Genomic DNA, 20,646 nt, shown 5'->3' with positions numbered 1-20,646 from the left:
GTAACATGGCATGAGGGGGCGTAGCAGCTAGCGCAACACTCTAACAGCGCAAGTGATTACGACTGGGGTTCGAATCCCGGCCTGTCTGTCAGGAGTTTGCACGCTCTCCCCGTGTCTGTGTGGGTTTTCCCTGGAGACTCCGGTTGTCTCCCACCATTCAGAATGATTGTAGGTTAATTGGGTGTCACGGGCTTGTGGGCCAAAAGAACCTGTTACCCTGCTGTTTGTCCACATTTATGAATGTAAAAAAATTAAAATTAAAATTTAAAATGTTAACAATTTTAAAAATGTAGAAAGAACACACATACAAACAAGCAATACATATGCAGTTCAAATCTATACAAATTAATAGATATGATTTTGTACATGTGAGAGTCAATGTGAGCAGTTCCTTTGGTCGTTCGGCATTCTCACTGCCCATGGGAAGAAGCTGTTCCTCAGCCTGGTGGTGCTGGCTCTGATCCTCCTGTATCTCTTCCCCGACGGGAGCAGCTGAAAGATGCTGTGTGTGGGGTGGAAGGGGACCTCAGTGATTTTTGAGTGCCCTCTTCAGTCAATGATCCCAGTAGATCATGTCGATAGAGGGTGGAGGGAGCAGGAGGGAGACCACAGTGATCCTCTCTGTCACTCTTCTGGTCCTGTGGATTGACCATCAATCCATTTCTCTGCAGCAACCATCCCACGCTGTGATGCAGCCGTCCAGGACGTTCTCAATAGAGGTCCTGTAGAAGGTTGACATAATGGTGGCCGGTAGCCTTGCCTGCTCAGTCTTGTCAGGAAGTGCAGTTGCTATTGTGCCTTCCTGACAAATGAGGAGATGTTGAGTGTCCATGATGGGACACTAGTTAAATGGACTCCAAGGGAAATTGATGCTCTCCACTTTATCCACCTCAGAGTTGTTGATGTGTAGGGGAGGTTGGTCAGTCTTGGTCTTCCTGAAGCCCATGATCATCTCCCTCGTCTTGTCCACATTGAGACTCAGGTTGTTACTCTCTGAGAGACCAATTATATAAATTGAGATGTACAGTACATCTACAATTTATATTTATATCAATTTATATAATTTTGATATACAACGCTGTAACAGCCCTTTCTGGCCCACAAGCCCTATTATACCCAATTACAACATTCGTGGGAGGGAACTGGAGCACCCGGTGAAAACACACGCAGGTTACGGGGAGAACATACAATCTCCATACTGACAGCACCAGATTTGAACCCAGGTCGCTATTATAGCGCTGGGTTAACCACTGTGTTAACCATGCCACCCAAATCAGTTCAGGAACATTCTCTGTTTATTAGTGAGTGTCAGTTTTCATTATGCAGTAAAATCCTGTTATCCAGGATTCAAGCAACCTGCAGCCTCAAGCAACCGGCAAAAATAAAAAGGTAAAACGGTAGGTAACTGGCAAAAAGAAATAGGTAAAATAAGTAACTACAGTAGTTTAAAATTGGCACCCTCATTGTTAGTTCACCAATCCACGCAACACGTAATCTCAAGCAATCAGAAAGTTCACTTATTTGGCATCTACCAATCCCCATAGGTTCCGGATATCAGGGGTTTTACACAGCATGCATAAGGCTGCTGGGATTTTTTTCCATTAATTGGAGCTCTGGGCTCTATAAGGTGAGGAAGACAGGGGTTCCTGAGCTCCAGCCCCCTTCTGCTGCTCCAGGAGGGAATTGGCTTCTTACCCAGCCAGTGTTCCGCCGAGACTGCCCCAAATCCGGTCACGTAGTCCTTCCAGGGACGCATAAAGTTGACCTTCCCATTTATTCTCCTCTGGAAAACCTGCAGGAAGAAGGGACAGAAATGCTGTCACTTAAAGCGCGCGCACGCACATGCACCCACACAAACACCCCCCCTCCCCCACCATTGTTCCCTCCTCTACATCAGAGAGTCTGGACGTAGACTGGGAGATTGTTTTGTTGACCCCTTCGCTGCAATAACGGGGACCTCCCATTTTAATTCCGCATCCCATTCCCACAGCGACATACCAGTCCACGGCCTCATGCATTGGCAAATGGAGGAACTTCAAGTGTGCAGAGGGGGGAGATGGCTTCTACAGGAAGGTTTTTTTTGGGATTTGGACCAAATGCTGGTAGATGGCCCAGCTCAATCAGGCAATCTTTGGCTTGGATGAGTTGGGATGAAGGGGCTGTTTCAGCACACAATAATTGTGGACCTCCACTCATCCCTGATAGCAGGTCTCTTTCAAAAGCCAGGCCAGTGAAATCCAGCTGAGTTCCGACAGGGCCTTTGCCTTGGACTCCCACAGCTCAAGCTCTACAAGATTCCGAGATAAGGTGCACAGCCAGCACCATTTTCCCAGGGCGGGAAAAGCAAACACCAGAGGATATCTGTGTAAAGTGAAGGGAAGGAAGTATAGGGGAGACATCTGGTGTAAGATTTTTAACACAGAGAGTTGCGGGTGCCGGGGGGTGGTGGTGGAGGCTGAACTGTTAAGAGGCAGGCACATGGATGAAAGAAAGATAAATGGTTACAAGGCATATATTTTAATGCAAGAAGCATAGTGAACAAGGTAGATGAGCTGAGAGCATGGATAGATACTTGGGGTCACGATATTGTGGCAATTAGTGAGACCTGGCTACAGGAGGGGCAGGACTGGCAACTTAATGTTCCGGGATACATTTGTTTTAGATGTGATAGATCAGGGGGTAAAAAAGGAGGAGGAGTTGCTCTGCTTGTTAGGGAGGACATTACTGCTGTGAGGTGGCAGGATGGTATGGAGGGATCGACCAGTGAGGCTGTTTGGGTGGAATTGAGGGGTGGAGGAGGCAAGAGGGTGCTAATAGGGGTGTATTACAGACCACCAAATGGGCCAAGGGAATTAGAGGAACAAATTTGTAGGGAGATAACGTATATGTGTGAAAATCATAGGGTAGTGATCATGGGAGATTTTAACTTCCCACACATTGATTGGGATACCCATACGGTTAGAGGGCTGGTTGGGCTGGAGTTCGTTAAATGTGTTCAGGATTGTTTTCTAAATCAGTTAGTAGAAGAACCGACTCGGGATGGTGTAATACTGGATCTCCTGTTAGGGAACGAGCTAGGTCAGGTAGCAGACATTAATGTTGGAGAACCAATTGGGTCTAGTGACTATAATTCTGTTAGTTTTAGGGTAGTTTTAAGGAAGAGCAAGGAGAGGCCTAAAGTTGAGGTTCTGGATTGGAAAAGAGCAAATTTCGTAGGAATAAGAAGGGATTTGGGGAGTATTGAGTGGGACAGGATATTTTCAGGTAAGGATGTTAATGAAAAATGGAGGATATTCAAAAAAGAAATTTTGAGGGTACAGAGTAGTTATGTCCCAGTCTGGATCAAAGGAAAGGCTGGAAGTCATAGGGAGGCTTGGTTTTCGAGGAATATTGGAAATTTGGTTAGGAGAAAAAGGGAGGTGTACAAGAGGTATAAAGAGCAGGGAACTGAGAAGTTGAAGGAGGACTACAAGGAGTGTAGAAGGAATCTTAAGAAAGAAATTAGAAAGGCCAAAAAAAGGCATGAAGAGGCTTTGGCAGACAGAGTAGAAATAAATCCAAAGGGTTTCTATAAGTACATTAAAAGTAAAAGATTAGTGAGAGATAAAATTGGACCCCTTGTAGATAGCGAGGGTAGGCTGAGTGAGAAGTCTGAGGAAATGGGGGAAATTTTAAATGATTTCTTTGCCTCGGTATTCACTAGGGAAAAAAATGTTGAACCAGTTGAAGTAAAGAAAAATAGTGGGGAGGTCATGAAGCATATAAGGATAACCGAGGAGGTAGTGATGGCTGTGTTAAAAAAGATAAAGGTGGATAAATCTCCCAGACCGGACAAAATATTCCCTAGGACACTCAGGGAGGCTAGTGGACAGTTAGTGGGGCCATTAACAGAGATATTTAGGATGTCACTGGCCATGGGGGTGGTACCAAAGAATTGGAGGGTGGCGCATGTGGTTCCTCTGTTTAAGAAAGGGTCCAAATGCAAACCTGGGAATTATAGGCCTGTAAGTCTGATTGATAGGGAATAATCAGCATGGTTTTGTCAGGGGTAGATCATGCTTGACAAACCTGATTGAGTTCTTCGAGGGGGTTACAAAAAAAGTTGATGAAGGGAAAGCTGTGGATGTTGTCTATTTGGACTTTAGTAAAGCTTTTGACAAAGTTCCCCACAGGAGGTTAGGAAAAAAGGTGGAGGCATTAGGTATAAATAAGGAGGTAGTGAAATGGATTCAGCAGTGGTTGGATGGAAGGTATCAGAGAGTAGTGGTAGAAAATTGTTTGTCCATTTGGAGGCCAGTGACTAGTGGAGTTCCTCAGGGTTCGGTCCTGGGTCCACTATTATTTGTTATATATATATTAACGATCTGGATGTAGGGGTAGAGAATTGGATAAGCAAGTTTGCGGATGACACAAAGATTGGTGGTGTTGTGGACAGTGAGGTAGATTACTGTAGATTAAAAGGTGATTTAGGAAGGCTGGAGGTGTGGGCTGAGAAATGGCTGATGGAATTTAATACAGATAAATGTGAGGTGCTGCATTTTGGAAAGGCAAATTTAAATAGGTCATATACATTGAATGGTAGACAATTGAGGAGTGCAGAGCAACAAAGGGATTTAGGAATTATGGTAAATAGTACCCTCAAGGCTGATACTCAGGTAGATGGTGTGGTGAAGAAGGCATTTGGAATGTTGGCCTTCATAAATCAGAGTATTGAATTCAAGAGTAGGGAGGTTATGATGAAATTGTACAAGGCATTGGTGAGGCCAAATTTGGAGTACTGTGCACAGTTTTGGTCACCAAATTATAGGAAAGATATAAACAAAATAGAGAGAGTGCAGAGAAGGTTCACGAGAATGTTAACAGGATTTCAGGGTCTGAGTTACAGGGAAAGGTTGTGCAGACTGGGGCTTTTTTTTCTGGAGCGTAGAAGATTGAGAGGGGACTTGATAGAGGTGTTTAATATTTTAAAAGGGACAGACAGAGTAAATGTGGATAGGCTTTTTCAATTAAGAAAGGGGGAGATTCAAACTAGAGGACATGGTTTAAGATTGAAGGGGGAAAATTATAAGGGGAACATGAGGGGAAATTTCTTTACGCAGAGGGTGGTGGGGATGTGGAATGAGCTTCCGGCAGACGTGGTCGAGGCGGGATCATTGGTTACATTTAAGGAAAGACTGGATCGTTACATGGATAGGAGGGGACTAGAGGGGTATGGACCAGGTGCTGGTCAGTGGGACTAGGAGGGTGGGGATTTGCTATGGCATGGACTAGTAGGGCTGAACTGGCCTGTTCTGTGCTGTAAGTGGTTATATGGTTATATGGTTATATGGTTCTATGGTTATATGGTAGGGAGGGTTTTTTTTTGGTAGATATATATAGGTCAGCACAGCATTGAAGGCTGAAGGGCCTGAACTATGCTGTCATGTTCTATATTCCGCCTGGGCACTCTCCAACCAGACGGCATTAACATTGACCTCCATTCCAATTAAACTACCCCCCCCCAGTCTTTCTCTTTCCCTATCCCCCTTGCTTAGCTCTCCATACCCCCCTCCCCCATCGCCTCAGCTTTTTTCCCTTCTGCTCTCCGACCATTATCCACCCATGACTTCTTACCTGTTGGCAGTGCTCCTCTCCCCCCTGCCCCTTCCTCATCCCCCCATTTTTTAAATTCAGGCACCTGCCTGCTTTTTGCTCACACCTCAACAAAGGGCTCCGTTCCGAAACATCAGTTCTCCTCAGCGTGACCTGCTGAGTTTCTTCAGAACCCTTTGTGCATTGCTCTTGTCCCCAGTGGCTGCAGACTCTCCAGTTTAACTCCAATGCACTGAGGTCTTTGCCTCTGCCTCAGTGCCTTTTCCTCCCCAAAATAAACTCAATTCACATAATTCTTTTTACAAAAAGAAATCATTTAAAGTCTCTTCCCACCCTTTGTTTCATTTCCATACATTTCCATCACTGTACCTTGTTACACATTGATTTCTCTTTACACCGTAACCATCTCTGTGGCACCTTGTCGTTACTCCACCCCCCCCTCCTGTTGTTTGAGGGGTTTCCCCCTCGGTCTCAGCCCCTCAGTGGGAGGACTCTAGACTGTGGTCTTTCCTCGCCAAGCCTCTGTATCCCCGCAGCCTGGAATGTGTTACTAGTAAAGAAGATCAAACGTGAAGGTGGAGAACATGGTTAGCAGCAGGATTCTTAACAGAGTGGAGGGACAGAGGGATCTTGGGGTCCAAATCCATAGATATCTCGTTGAAAGGATAGTAAAGTAGGCCTACAGTATAACCATATAACAATCACGGTACGGAAACAGGCCATATCGGCTCTTCTAGTCCGCACCGATTTATGTGAAACTCCACTAGTTCCATCTACCTGCTCCCTGTCCATAACCCTCCAACCCCCTCACGTCCATGTACTCATCCAACCTCCTCTTAAATGACAGAATTGACCCTGCTGCGGCCACCTCTTCCGGAAGGTCATTCCACTCAGCCACCACTCTCTGAGTGAAGAAGCTTCCTCTCATGTTACTTCTAAAGTTTGACCCTTGACCCTTAACTTATGACTCCTCGTTCCAATCTCTCCTACCCTCAAGGGGAAGAGCCTATTCACATCTACTCTGTCTATTCCCCTCACAATTTTATATACCTCTATCAAATCCCCCCTCAACCTTCTACGCTCCAATGAATAAAGATCCAGTCTACTCAATCTTTCTCCGTATTCTAGATACTGCAATCCGGGCAACATTTTAGTAAATCTTCTCTGCACTCCCTCTACCTTATTGATATCCTTCCTATAATTTGGAGACCAGAACTGCACACAATACTCCAAACTTGGCCTCACCAATGCCTTAAACAGTCTCAACATCACCTCCCACCTCTTATAATTCTATGCTTTGATTTATAAAGGCCAGCATACCAAAAGCCTTCTTCACCACCCTGTCTACATGAGTATCCACCTTCAAAGAACGATGAACCGTTATTCCAAGATCTCTCTATTCCTCCACATTCCTCAACGCCCTCCCCTTCACTGCATATGTCCTATTTTGATTATTCTTCCCAAAATGAAGAACCTTGCACTTATTAGTCAGGGGATTGAGTTCAAGAATCGAGAGGTAATGTTGCAGATCTATAAAACTCTGGTTCAACCACATGGAATATTGTCTTCATTTCTGGTCACCTCATTACAGGAAGCAATGGAGAGAGTGCAGAGGAGATTTATCAGGATGTTACCTGGATTGGAGAACAGGAGGCAAGGTTAACAGAGCTGGGGCTTTTCTCTTTGGAGCAAAGAAGGATGAGAGGGGACTTAATGGAGGTCTACAAGATTCTGAGAGGTATCTAGATAAGGTGGACGGCCAGTGCCTTTTTCCTAGGACAACTGTAGCAAATACCAAAGGACATCCCCTGCACCTTTCTCCATCCCTCTGAATCCTCTACATCTCCCTCCATCCCTCCGAATCCTCTAATCCTTCCTCCATCCCTCCAAATGACCTACACCTCCCTCCATCTAATGATCTACAGGTGAGGGGAGACGTCAGGGGTTATTTTTACTCAGATAATACACAGAACTCAACAAAGACTTTAAAAAGTTAAGTAAGGAAATCTGCACATGCTGGGGTCAATGCAATTAGTTTGTGAGTTGCAAAGAAATTAAAGAGGGCTTTTTAAAAAAAAACTGGCTCTCTCCCAGCAGAGGCTGTGTGGTGGGATGCAAATAATTCCCCAGGGCAACAGAAGCCCAAACTCTGTCAACACTTACAATCCATCCACCACCATCAGTGGCCATGTCACAGAGAACCCTGATCGGCTTCTCCTTGTTCCCTTTCAGGTAGAGGGTGACGACGCCAGACTCCGTCCTCCCATTGGTGAGCTCCTCTGCGCAATCCTTGGGGAAAGGAATGTGCTCACGGGCTTTGGGCAGCATTAGAGAGAGAGAGAGAGAGAGAGAGAGATAAGGGGGGGGTGGGGGAATGGAAGAGAGAGAGAGAGAGAGATAGAAGGAGGGAGAATGAGAGTGAAGGGGAAGAGATGGTGAAAGGAGTAGAGAGAGAGGGAGAGAGGGAGAGGAAGGGAGAGAGAAGAGGAGGGAGAGGGAGGAAGCAGGCAAGAGAGAAAGGGGAGAGGAAGGAGATGGCAAGAGAGAAAGAGAGTGAGATGGGTGAGTAGGAGGGAAGAGGGAGAGAGAGAGGGGGGAGAAAGAGAGGGGAAAGGGGGAGAGGGGGAGAGAGAGAGAGAGGGAGGGGGAAGTGAGCGGGGAGAGAAGGAGAGAGAATGAGTTGACACCTGCAAGCAGCAACTGCGTAGAGATATTCCTCTCCTTCCGTACTGGAAACTGGCAAGGTGGGATATCTGGACCTACCCAGGCTCTTTTTAAGTTGCCAAGGTCTGGGGGGAACATCAACTCTTCGTGGGTTACGAGGACTCAGAACTCAGAACCTGGTGAACCATAGGGCAGCTGTTCGTCAACCCAGCAAGGCAGAGCTGAGTGTGAATCTAAATCTAATTGGCCTGTGTTTCAGGGTCAAATGAACAGATGTTGTCTGATGTCATGACACTTCAAAACTGACAGTAACTTTGGGCTGTTATGCAGGGAAGGCCGCAGGCGCTGGGGTTGTAGTGCAATACACACAAGAGCTGGAGGAACTCAGCAGATCACACAATTCACACTGAATTGAACATGGGTTGAATCTTGCAATTTACCTGGAAGTTAGCATGCCAGTGTGAATGCACCGAACCCGGTGGGGAGGGAGGTGGAGGGGGGGTACCTATCAACCCGGGATTGATACAACCCAGGAGGTTGTATCAGAGATGAGCCGTGTCGACTTGTCTCCAATGCGTACAGGCCAACGTCACTTCGGACGTCACTGCTGGAGGTTGAGCCCCACCTTAGATCTGTGATTTAATGCCCGGACCTGAATGCCCCACCGGTATTTCAACATGGTCAGAAGCTGTGTGACCTGCTGAGTTTCTCCAGTAACCAGACTTTCTGCAGGTGTGTAATATGAGGGGATTCAGAGGGATGGAGGAAGGTGTGGGGGATTCGGAGGGATGGAGGGAGGTGTAGGTCATTTGGAGGGATGGAGGAAGGATTAGAGAATTCGGAGGGATGGAGGGAGATGTAGAGGATTCAGAGGGATGGAGAAAGGTTTAGGGGATTCGGAGGGAGGTGTGAATCATTTGGAGGGATGGAGGAATGGAGGGAGATGTGAAGGATTTGGAGGGATGGAGGAAGGTGTGGGAGATTTGGAGGGATGGAGGGAGATGTAGGGGATTTGGAGGGATGGAGGGAGATGTAGGGGATTCAGAGGGAAAGAGGGAGGTGTGGGTCATTAGATGGAGGGAGGTGTGGTTCACTCGGAGGGATGGAGGAATATAGGGAGGTATGGGCCATTCTGAAGAGGAGGATAGAAGGTGAGGGGGGAATGTCAGATGGAATGGATGGGAGGAGGGGATGTTGTTTGGTTGCAGCCCCCCCTCCATCACGATGGTCGGACACCTACCGGCTGTAGTGAAGTGAGCTGTGCTGGGGGCCAGCCTCTCTCCATCCCTCAGACCGTGCAGTCTCACCGTGTACCTGGATACCGGGTGGAGCTTCCGCAACCGGTGGCTCGTTACCCTGGAGCCTGTTGTCACTTGCTGTAGGGCAAGATGGACCAAGAAAGAGATCAGAGCGCCTCGTTACCTTGCCTTTTCTGGATGTCACTGACTCCTGCCTTTGAAGAAACATCACTTGACATCTCACTGCATGTTCAGACATTGAATCTGTTCTCCCAACATCTGATGCCATCAAAACCTCCCTCCTTCTGCTCTGTAACCCTCAAGATTCAAGATTCAATTTGTTGTCATTGCAATAAAACAGGGTCATATTACATGAGGTTCCCTTTTGCCTGCTGTAAGGCAGACAGATTCGCCACTGGCAGACATTGCCTGAATCACCTCTTACAGTCAGAGAAAGAGAAGCAGAAACAAGTCCTCCCAGAGTCACTGAGTGTCTGTAGATTCTCCTCCGCAGCCCCGGCGGCCCCACAGAGCCCAGTCCAAACCACTGGCGACCCGAGCTCCAGATCAGAAACTCCGACATGGTCAAGGACCACCTTCAGCGCCCCCCTTGCATCTCGGTTCCGATACCTGGTACCACTTCAGCCAGTTTCGAGTCAGCCTCCAGCAGACCCCCTCCCCTGGCCTCCGTGGGTTCCTCGCATTGAGTCGACAGCAGCCCCGCTGCATGCGCGGGTCTTTCGGCCGCGGAGCCCCCTCACTGGTCCGCCTCCATCCCGTGGGTTTTCTCCTCTGCTTCTCCTTCTCAGACGAGGTTGGGGGAGGGAGGGTGATCTCTCTGTTTTCTGGTGCCTGGCGGCAGTTCTCTGCTTCCCTGGAGTCTGCGACTCCTCGTGAACGCCATCTGCAAGACTCTCAGGAATGTCCTGAGACCTTGGAGTTCCAATGGCATTCACCAAGAGCCACCGAGAGCTGGGAGCCAGGAAGCTGAAGGCATGGCTGACTGTAGAACCAGAGAACACTATGCCACAGAAATAGGCCCTTTGGCCCATCTAGTCTGTGTTGAACTGTCATTCTGCCTTGTCCCACTGACCTGCACCCTCCATGACCCTCCCATCAACGACCCCGTCTAAATTTTTCTTATAGGTCAAAATCGAGCCCACATTCACCACTTCAGCTGGCAGCAGGGTGATTCATTTTCCCATTTACAAAGGCGGTTTATACAAATCACATTAATAAAATATTACAGTATTTTAGTCGCGCACTATTTACACGTTCAAATTACCTGTATAACACGATCGTCACCATCCAGGACACATCCGAGCCCCTGTGGCACCACTGGTCCCGGAAACCACCCCCCCTCCCTTCGCCCCTGTGCTCCTTTTCCAGGGACTTGCGGGCAAGGACGTAACCCCCCCAGGAGATGGGCAGGCAGTCAGCCCGAGGCCGAGCCCTCGACTGCCCATGGCCACAAGTGGCCAACTTGGCCAGGCCCAGGAGCAAACCGACCGGGAGATTCTCCCCCCGCCCCACCCCTGTGACTGACCTGCCCCGCCCCCTTTCTCACAAGCAGATTAGGGACTGAGATGTACCCAGTCCTTGAGGGCAGGAATGTGGAGGGAATCATGGAAGATGGCGCAGTTCAGAGATCGTAAGGATTTTGGGCGATTACAAAGTGAAGGGAGGGAAGTTTAGGGGCGACGTCAGGAGTAAGTGTTTTTTATACAGAGAGTTGTAGGTGCCTGGAATGCCTTGCCAGGGCTGGTGGTGGAGGCTCATGGATACGGTGTTGGTGCTGCACAATTGTTCAGCAAAAGGAGGTGTAAGGCACTCCTTCCGACCGATAGCTGACAGGTCAAGGTGTTTAGCCTCCTAATCAGGGTCACATGAAGCTGTGGATTGCAGATGGTGGGATGGTTTTTATAAGCAGATTCTACAAATTGGAATTTATGGTTGTAAAACTAAAAACGCTTGGTAAGTGAATCTGCTGATCAATGGCCAGGGTGACCCGTCCCGTGTGGACACTGCAACTGAAGAAGGCAACATGAAACCACTGCAGTGTTTTTCCCCTTGGGAACTCAACATCAACAATGGTCTCAGCTCAACGTTGGAGCCTTCACTGAAGAAGAACAGGGGAGGCAACAACTCCAATTTGGAGGGTCAGAGATCGTGGCGGATGGAGAGACATGATCGTCCATGCCAAACGGCAGGCACCTGAATGATGACGATGGATGAAAGAAAAATAGACGGCTCCGAGGTAGGAAAGGATTAGTATTTTTTGGTAGGAATATATTGATTGCCACAACATTGAGGGTTGAAGGGCCTCTTCTATGTTCTATGAGGGATGAGCATTGTAAAGCGGGGATTTTCAATCAAGATGTGGAACTGAGAGACAGTGAGGAGCCGAGAGGGTGAGCAGGAAGTGCTTTGGATGAGTTTCAGAGATGCAGTAGAAGGGGAGAGGGTGAGTTTGTGGAGCCCGGAGATCGAGGAGTTCTGCAAGCTGGGGGAGAAGGCAAATTGATGAATGGGCTGTGGCCAGGGAACTCCCTGCTTTGGGACCACTGGGTACCTTCGCCGGGGTGGAACCAGTCATGTGCGGGGAGCCGGCGGACCCTTACCTGAGCCTTGTCTCCTTTGATCCCATAGAGGAGGAGGTAACCGGTCACACCCGCCCTCTGGCCGTCCCAGGAAACCAGAGCTTCAGTGGATGAGATGTCGCTCACGAGGAGGCCATTCAGCTGCTCGGACCCTGCGGGAGACGGAGATGACAGTTAGAACCCAGCAACCCAAGCCCTCTGATGTTCCAAAGATCCGAGGCACTTCTGAACTCTTGGTCTCAGTCAATCTGAGCAAAGCAAGATCCCACACCCAGCAGCACCATGTCAGGCTCTGGTGGCATGGGATTGATTAATATTCAAGTCCAAATTAAAATTAATTATAATCTGACTGTACATATACAATCCAAAAGAAGAGTTTCTCTCCACCATGGCGCGTGCGCGCGCGCACACACACACACACACACACACACACACACACACACACACACACACACACACACACACACACACACACACCCATGCACACTAACAGTCACACACACATGTACACACATACACACCCACAACACACACACACCCACACACATCCATGCACACTAATGGTCACACACATGTACATGCACACGCATGCATCACAGTCACACGTACAAACACATACACACATGCATATACACACAACCTTACACACACAGTTACACACACCCACATATACATGTATACACACTCACACACATGCATACACAGTCATACACATGCTCATGTGTACACACATATGCATCACACGCATGAACTTGCACACATATGCATACACACAGTCATACAAACATATCGCACACACATGCACGCACACACACACACACCCATGCACACTAACGGTCACACACACATGTACACACATACACACCCACAACACACACCCATGCACATGCACACACATGCATCACAGTCACACACACATACACATACACACATGCATATACACACAACCTTACACACACAGTTACACACACCCACATATACATGTATACACACTCACACACATGCATACACAGTCATACACATGCTCATGTGTACACACATATGTATCACACGCATGAACTTGCACACATATGCATACACACAGTCACACAAACATATCGCACACACATGCACGCACGCACACACACACACACACACACACACACACACACACACACACACACACACACAATACACAAAGATATAATTTTAAATAAATATCTATCAATATTTTGGGCTGATTTACTCAGTCACTAGAAGAAGCTCTTCCCCAGCCTGGCCTTCCAGATTTCAATGCTCCTGTACCTCATCATCAAAGACCCTCACCACTCAGCGCACGCTCTTTTCTCGCTGCTGCCATCAGGAAAGAGGTGTCGGTGCCACAAGACTCACACCCACCAGGTTTAGGAACAGCTGCTCCCCCTCCACCAACAAACTCAATCAGAGACTCATGTAAGGACTTTGCACATCATTTTTTTTTGGATTGCAGTTCATACTTCCTTCTTGTTAACATTTCTCCCTTTTTTATGTGTATCTTTTCATGTGCACAGTTTTTTTTGGGCAATACTGCTAAGTAGAGATTCTGTGTGGCCCACAGCAGGATAAAGAATCTCAGGGTTGTATGTGATATCATACATGTTCTCTGACCATAGATCTGAACTCCTTGATGGTAGTGGGTCAAAGATACTGTGTGCTGAATGGAAAGGGTCTCTGTAATTCTTTGAGCCCTCTTTAAGCAACAGTCCCAGTGAACATTGTCTAGAGAGGAAATGGAGACCCCAGTGATCTCTCCCAATGGTCCTCCTGTGAAAGATGGTCAAGATGGTGCCCGGTCACCTTGCCCCTCCTCAACCTCCTGAGGAAGTGTAGGCGCTGCTGCACCTTCCTGACTAACAAAGAAGTGTTGTGGGTCCAGGATAGGTCATCCTTTATATGCACACCAAGGAATTTTGTGCTCTGCCCTCTCTCCAAGAGTGGAGATTAGTCGACCTTCGTCCACCTGAAGTCCACAATAATCTCCTTTGTCTTGGTCTGCGTTGAGACTCAGGTTGTTACTCTCACTCTATTTCGCTAGCCTCCCGCCTTGTAGGCCGACCCATTGTTGCTGCCTCCAAGGCACCAGGAGGGGGTTTGCCTTCTTGTCAAAAAGGTAGGACGTGGGATCCTTGGCAACAACCCAAAGAGCGGGACAGCTTAACATCTCATCTGACAGCACCGGAACAACACTGGAGAAGCTAAGGTTTTGGTGAGATCACAGGTGGAGCTGCAAACCATCAGACTGGATATTAATACAGAGGATCATCAAAATGGCTGATAGGGATCACTGGGGTCTTCCTTTCCTCTATCGACGATGTTCACCGGGAGCGTTGCTTTAAATCGGGCTCAAAAAAATTACAGAAGACCCTTTCCATCCAGCACACAATATCTGTGAACCACCCCCCCCCCCCCCCATCACCAGGAAGGAGGTTCAGGAGCATCAAAATCAGGACGGCCAGGCTGGGGAATAGCTTCTTCCCACAGGGAGTAAGATTGATGAACAGTGTCCTGTAACCTCTTATAAATGTCAAAATATTTAAATGTATTTATTTTATATTAAATCTTTACCTACATATGTGATTAGTAATTTGTCTGTGTGACTGTGTGTTGTGATAGTACAGATCTATCACCAATGTACATAGTGTATATAGTTACTGTATCTAGACTGTGCTTACAGCGATTGGCTGAGAGCTAAGCCACACCTATTGTTTGGGCCTTAAAGGGTTGTGTCCCTAGCCAGGTCGGATCATTCCGGACTGGTCGGCCACCTGTGAAGAGCTCCGGTCTTTTGCTAATAAAAGCCTTGGTTTGGATCAACAAGTCTTTGGTTCTTTCGACGAGCTCTACAATTTTATTAGCAAAAGGAATTTTTTTTGAAAGGGATGGAGCGTTTAACTCGGCCAGAAAAACTTGATATCGACCCACAGTCAGCTACAGCCTTCAAAGCCTTTAACTTCTGGCTGCTGAACTTTGAAAACTTCCTGAGATTCATTCAGGTGGAGGAGGATAACCAGCGTCTAACAGCATTGCTGTCTATGGTGTCCTTGAGAGTCTACGAGAACATCCAGGATGAGACTACTTACACCGCAGCCATAAAGGTACTGAAAGGACTGTATGATCAACCGGTGAACAGAGTTCATGCCCGGCTCATGCTTGCGTCGAGGAAACAACAGCCCGGTGAGTCCAGCAGGGCATATTTACAAGTACTAAAGGCATTGGGCAAGGACTGTAACTGTGTGGACAAAACTGCTGCCGAGATCACTAGCGACCTCGTCCGGGATGCCTATGTGGCTGGGCTCCGATCGAATGAAGTGAGGCTGCGCTTGCTCGAACAAGGGGTAGAAAAACTAGAGGACGTGGCCCGGATTGCAATCACAATGGAGGATGCAGCCTTAAAGTCCACCGAGCTCTCTAGGGACTGGACCCCTCGTTCTGATGTGAGTAAAGTGCCCTTCTACCCTACCCCTGACGGCCTGTCGGCTGCTGCTACCCTGCCCCGTGCGAACCCGAAATGTTATTTCTGCGGGAGGAACAAGCACAGCAGATCCCAGTGCCCAGCAAGAAAAGCCAGGTGCCAGAAGTGCCTTAAAAACGGCCACTTTGCTGCAGTCTGTAGGTCTAAAATGGCCGCCAGCAAACACAGTGCCTCGTGTGAAGCCCAACCGCCACTATCCCATTCAAACTCTTCTTCCCCAGAGCTCTCGTCCAATGAGAGCGAGGGCTCCCCTGCACGGCAACGCCTGACGTCACGGAGACGCCGAACCCGGAAGGGGCAACCCACCGTCGCAACCATGGTGATGGCCTGCCTCTCGCCCGCCGCTGCTGCCGCCGCCACAGTCACCCCCGGGGCCGACGCTACCGCCGCTGCTGCCACCGCCACGGACACCCCCGGGGCCGACGCTACCGCCGCTGCTGCCGCCGCCACGGACACCCCCGGGGCCGACGCTACCGCCGCTGCTGCCGCCGCCACGGACACCCCCGGGGCCGACGCTACCGCCGCTGCTGCCGCCGCCACGGACACCCCCGGGGCCGACGCTACCGCCGCTGCTGCCGCCGCCACGGACACCCCCGGGGCCGACGCTACCGCTGCTGCCGCCGCCGCCACAGACACCCCCGGGGCCGACGCTACCGCCGCCGCAGCCACCCCCGCGGCCAACCAGGTGCTCACCCTAGCGTCCATCGCTGACGACCGCCAGGGCCCGACCACCGATCACGAGCAACTACAAACCCCACTACTTACCATTCACCCGCCACAACAGCACTTCCGGGAGGTTCTCCAACCTGCTCCTCGAGCGTTGACTACGTCATCCCGTTGCGTGACGTCATCCCGTTGCGTGACATCATCGCGCAAAACTCGCCTGTCAACTGCTTCAATAACATTAAACCAGCAATGCTCTCATCCCCTCACCAGAGCAATGGAACTGATTAAAGTGCATGGACACTACACCAATTGCTTATTTGACTCTGGGTCAACTGACAGTTTTATCCAGCCAGATCTGGCCCTCCGTTGGGGACTTGACATTATCCCCACTACCCAGAGGATCTCATTAGCGACGAGGTCGCACTCGACTGGGATAAAGGGGTATTGCATCGCCACGCTGGAAGTACAGGGCGTGACGGTCACCCACTTTAAATTATTCGTCCTTCCCCAATTGTGCGCCCCAGTGTTGCTGGGATTAGACTTCCAGTGTCAGTTCCAAACGGTGTCCCTACACTTTGGGGGACCCCACGCCCCCCTCTCGGTCTGCCATCGCCATCGCCCCACTCCCGAAGCACCCGAGCAACCCGCCCCCGTGCCCCGGGGCCAATCCTGCGGCCTTTCCACACTCCGGATTGCCCCGCCAGCACTCTTCGCAAACCTCACCCCTGGCTGGAAGCCTGTGGCCACCAAAAGTCGGCAATATAGTTACGAAAACAGGCAATTCATTAGGAGTGAGGTGCGTAGATTGCTGGATGAGGGCATCATCGAACCCAGTTCAAGCCCCTGGAGAGCCCAGGTGGTGGTTGTCAAGAATGGGGAAAAACTACGGATGGTGGTCGACTACAGCCAGACCATTAACCGCTTCACACTCCTGGATGCGTACCCCCTGCCACGCATCACGGATGTGGTGAACCAGATCGCCCAGTACCGCATTTTCTCCACTATTGACCTACGTTCGGCCTACCACCAGCTCCCGATCCGCTGCGAGGACCGACCATTCACGGCCTTTGAAGCGAATGGGCGGCTATATCAATTTCTCAGGGTACCATTCGGGGTCACAAATGGTGTCGCGGTCTTCCAGCGGGAAATGGACAGGATGGTGGACCAGAACGGGCTAACCGCTACCTTCCCGTATCTGGACAATATCACCATCTGCGGCCACGACATGCAGGACCATGACGCCAACCTAGACAAATTTCTTCAAACTGCCCGTCAGCTAAACCTGACTTACAATTTGGACAAGTGTGTTTTCCGGACCACACGACTCGCTATTCTAGGTTGTGTGGTGGAAAACGGGATAGTCATGCCAGATCCTGACCGCATGCGTCCCTTAATGGACTTACCCCCCCCACATACCCAGAAAGCTCTCAAACGCTGCCTGGGCCTTTTCTCTTATTACGCACAATGGGTTCCAAACTACGCCGACAAGGCACGTCCTCTTATCAAGACCACCTCTTTTCCCCTCTCGACCGAAGCCACAGCGGCTTTCGATCGAATCAAATCTGACATCGCTGCTGCGACGCTGCACGCGATCGATGAGTCTGTCCCGTTTCAAGTCGAGAGCGATGCATCCGACTTCGCCCTGGCAGCCACCTTGAACCAGGCCGGTCGGCCTGTAGCCTTCTTCTCCAGAACCCTCCAGGGTCCGGAGAGTAGACACTCCTCGATCGAGAAGGAGGCCCAGGCCATAGTTGAAGCGGTACGTCGTTGGAGACATTACCTCGCTGGGAGGCGCTTTACACTGTTGACTGATCAACGCGCGGTCTCCTTCATGTTCAGCAACACCCAGCGTGGTAAGATAAAAAACGACAAAATCGCCAGATGGAGAATCGAACTCTCCACCTTTAACTATGACATCCTGTACCGGCCTGGTAAGCTCAACGACCCGCCTGACGCGCTCTCCAGGGGGACGTGCGCCAGCATACAGATGGACAGACTACGGAAACTCCATGAGGCGCTCTGTCATCCAGGGGTCACTAGGTTTGCTCACTTTGTCAAGGCGCGCAACTTACCCTACACAATTGAGGAGATCCGCTCCATGACCCGAGCCTGTTCGGTGTGCGCCGAATGCAAGCCCCACTTCTTCCGTCCGGATAACTCCCACGTCATCAAAGCCACCCGCCCCTTCGAGCGTCTTAGCGTAGACTTTAAGGGACCCCTACCGTCGACCAACCGTAATACCTACATCCTTACGGCCATCGACGAATACTCCCGCTTCCCATTCGCTGTGGCCTGCCCAGACACCACTGCCACCTCAGTGATACAGGCCCTTCACAGTATTTTCACCATCTTCGGGTACCCCAATTCCATCCACAGTGATAGGGGGTCCTCATTCATGAGTTCAGAGCTGCAACAGTACCTTCTGGAGTGTGGCATTGCTTCAAGCAGGACCACGAGCTATAACCCACGCGGTAATGGCCAGGTCGAGAGGGAGAATGCCACCATATGGAGAGCGGTTACACTGGCTCTCCGGTCTAAAGGTCTCCCCACCTCTCACTGGCAGGAGGTTCTCACTAGTGCCTTACACTCCATCCGCTCCCTCCTATGTACTGCAACAAATGCCACCCCCCACGAAAGGATGTTCCTTTTCCCGAGGAAATCCGAATCGGGAACCACTGTACCGGCATGGCTCACCGTCCCTGGCCCCGTCCTTTTGCGACGCCACGTCCGGCACTCAAAGAATGACCCCTTGGTCGACCGAGTGACTCTACTCCACGCGAACCCACATTACGCATACGTGGAGTTCCCAGACGGGCGGGAGGACACTGTTTCGGTGCGGGACCTAGCTCAGGACGCGGTAGACCCAGCAAACCCCCCAACTCCTTATGCTCCAGGCCCCGTGCCGCAACAGAAGGACCAACAGCACCCCAATGACTCGGGCCACCCTGCCGACAAAACGACTGGGGAATTGAGCGACGGAGCAGTCGCACCCGATGAGCCCGCTGGTGACACCACTCCAGCGACCCCAATCCCGGCACCACGGCGGTCACGCCGGATGGTCAGACCCCCTGACCGCTACAGTCCTTGACCTACCCCTTTTCATTCTCTCCCTCGTTTTTGTTTTTTTTTTTCCCCGGGTCAATTCTCCAAGAAGGGGTGAATGTGATAGTACAGATCTATCACCAATGTACATAGTGTATATAGTTACTGTATCTAGACTGTGCTTACAGCGATTGGCTGAGAGCTAAGCCACACCTATTGTTTGGGCCTTAAAGGGTTGTGTCCCTAGCCAGGTCGGATCATTCCGGACTGGTCGGCCACCTGTGAAGAGCTCCGGTCTTTTGCTAATAAAAGCCTTGGTTTGGATCAACAAGTCTTTGGTTCTTTCGACGAGCTCTACAATATTTAAATGTATTTATTTTATATTAAATCTTTACCTACATATGTGATTAGTAATTTGTCTGTGTGACTGTGTGTGCAGTAGCATCACTGTGGGGGGGGGGGGAGCGGACTGCGCCGGGTGAAACCATCAGAGAGAGTGATGCCAAAATGACTGCAGTGTTCCAGCAGAAATTCATTATTTTTTATAAAAATATCCCTGTCGTTAGTTATAACAACAAAAACATTTCTCATCAGCCAAGCTTACATATATCAGTATACCTACAAGGATAAAACTTGGTGCTTATTCACTCTTTGAACCTCTGGTCAGAGGCTAAGACCATGCCCCACCCTCTGCTCAGTCCCGCCATCACCCTGGTCATACAAGGAGGACACACCTGTTTTAACTATGCTTGGTACACTTGTACACTCAGCCCATGAGGGGTGGGGGGCGGGGGAGATGAAACCAACCTTAGTGATGCCACTGTGTGTGTGCGTGCGTGCGTGTGTGTATGTGTGTGTGTGTGTGTGTAGGGTGTGTTTGTATAAGGTGCACAAGCATGCGTGTGTGTGTGTATATAGGGTGTGTGTGTATGTAGGGTTATGTGTGTGTATGTAGGGGTATGTGTGTATGTGTGTGTGTGTAGGGGTGTGTGTAAGCATGTGTGTGTATAAGGTGCATGTGTATAAGGTGCATGTGTGTGTGTGTGTAGGGGGTTATGGGTGGGTGTGTGTGTATGTAGGGTTATGTGTGTGTATGTAGGGGTATGTGTGTGTGTGTAGGGGTGTGTGTAAGCATGTGTGTGTATAAGGTGTGTGTGTATGTGTAGGGTGTGTGTGTGTGTGTAGGGTGTGTGTGTGTAGGGTGTATGTGTATAGGGTGTTTGTGTGTGCATACGTGTGTCAGGGGGGGTGTGTGTGTGTAGGGTGTGTGTGTGTAGGGTGTGTTTGTGTAGAGTGTGTGTGTGTAGAGTGTGTGTATGTAGAGCGTGTGTAGGGTGTGTGTATGTGTCAGGGT

General features: G+C 49.7%; 1 protein-coding gene across 1 annotated transcript in view; it reads right to left on the bottom strand.

The window, feature by feature from the left end:
• Positions 1–20,646, bottom strand: part of LOC138753014 (tenascin-X-like) — a 161,621-nt gene that overhangs the window by 4,034 nt on the left and 136,941 nt on the right. Inside the window, exons 69-72 of the mRNA XM_069915608.1 lie at positions 12,116–12,246; positions 9,497–9,632; positions 7,756–7,907; positions 1,696–1,792 (exon numbers count right to left, since the gene is read on the bottom strand). Of these exons, the coding sequence (XP_069771709.1) occupies positions 1,696–1,792; positions 7,756–7,907; positions 9,497–9,632; positions 12,116–12,246 (516 nt within the window). The remainder of the gene's footprint in view (positions 1–1,695; positions 1,793–7,755; positions 7,908–9,496; positions 9,633–12,115; positions 12,247–20,646) is intronic.

Source organism: Narcine bancroftii, chromosome 2, assembly GCF_036971445.1.
Source record: "Narcine bancroftii isolate sNarBan1 chromosome 2, sNarBan1.hap1, whole genome shotgun sequence".
Classification (NCBI taxonomy): Eukaryota; Metazoa; Chordata; class Chondrichthyes; order Torpediniformes; family Narcinidae; genus Narcine; species Narcine bancroftii.
Note: the sequence above shows the minus strand (reverse complement) of the source record. Positions and strands in the feature narration are given on the sequence as shown.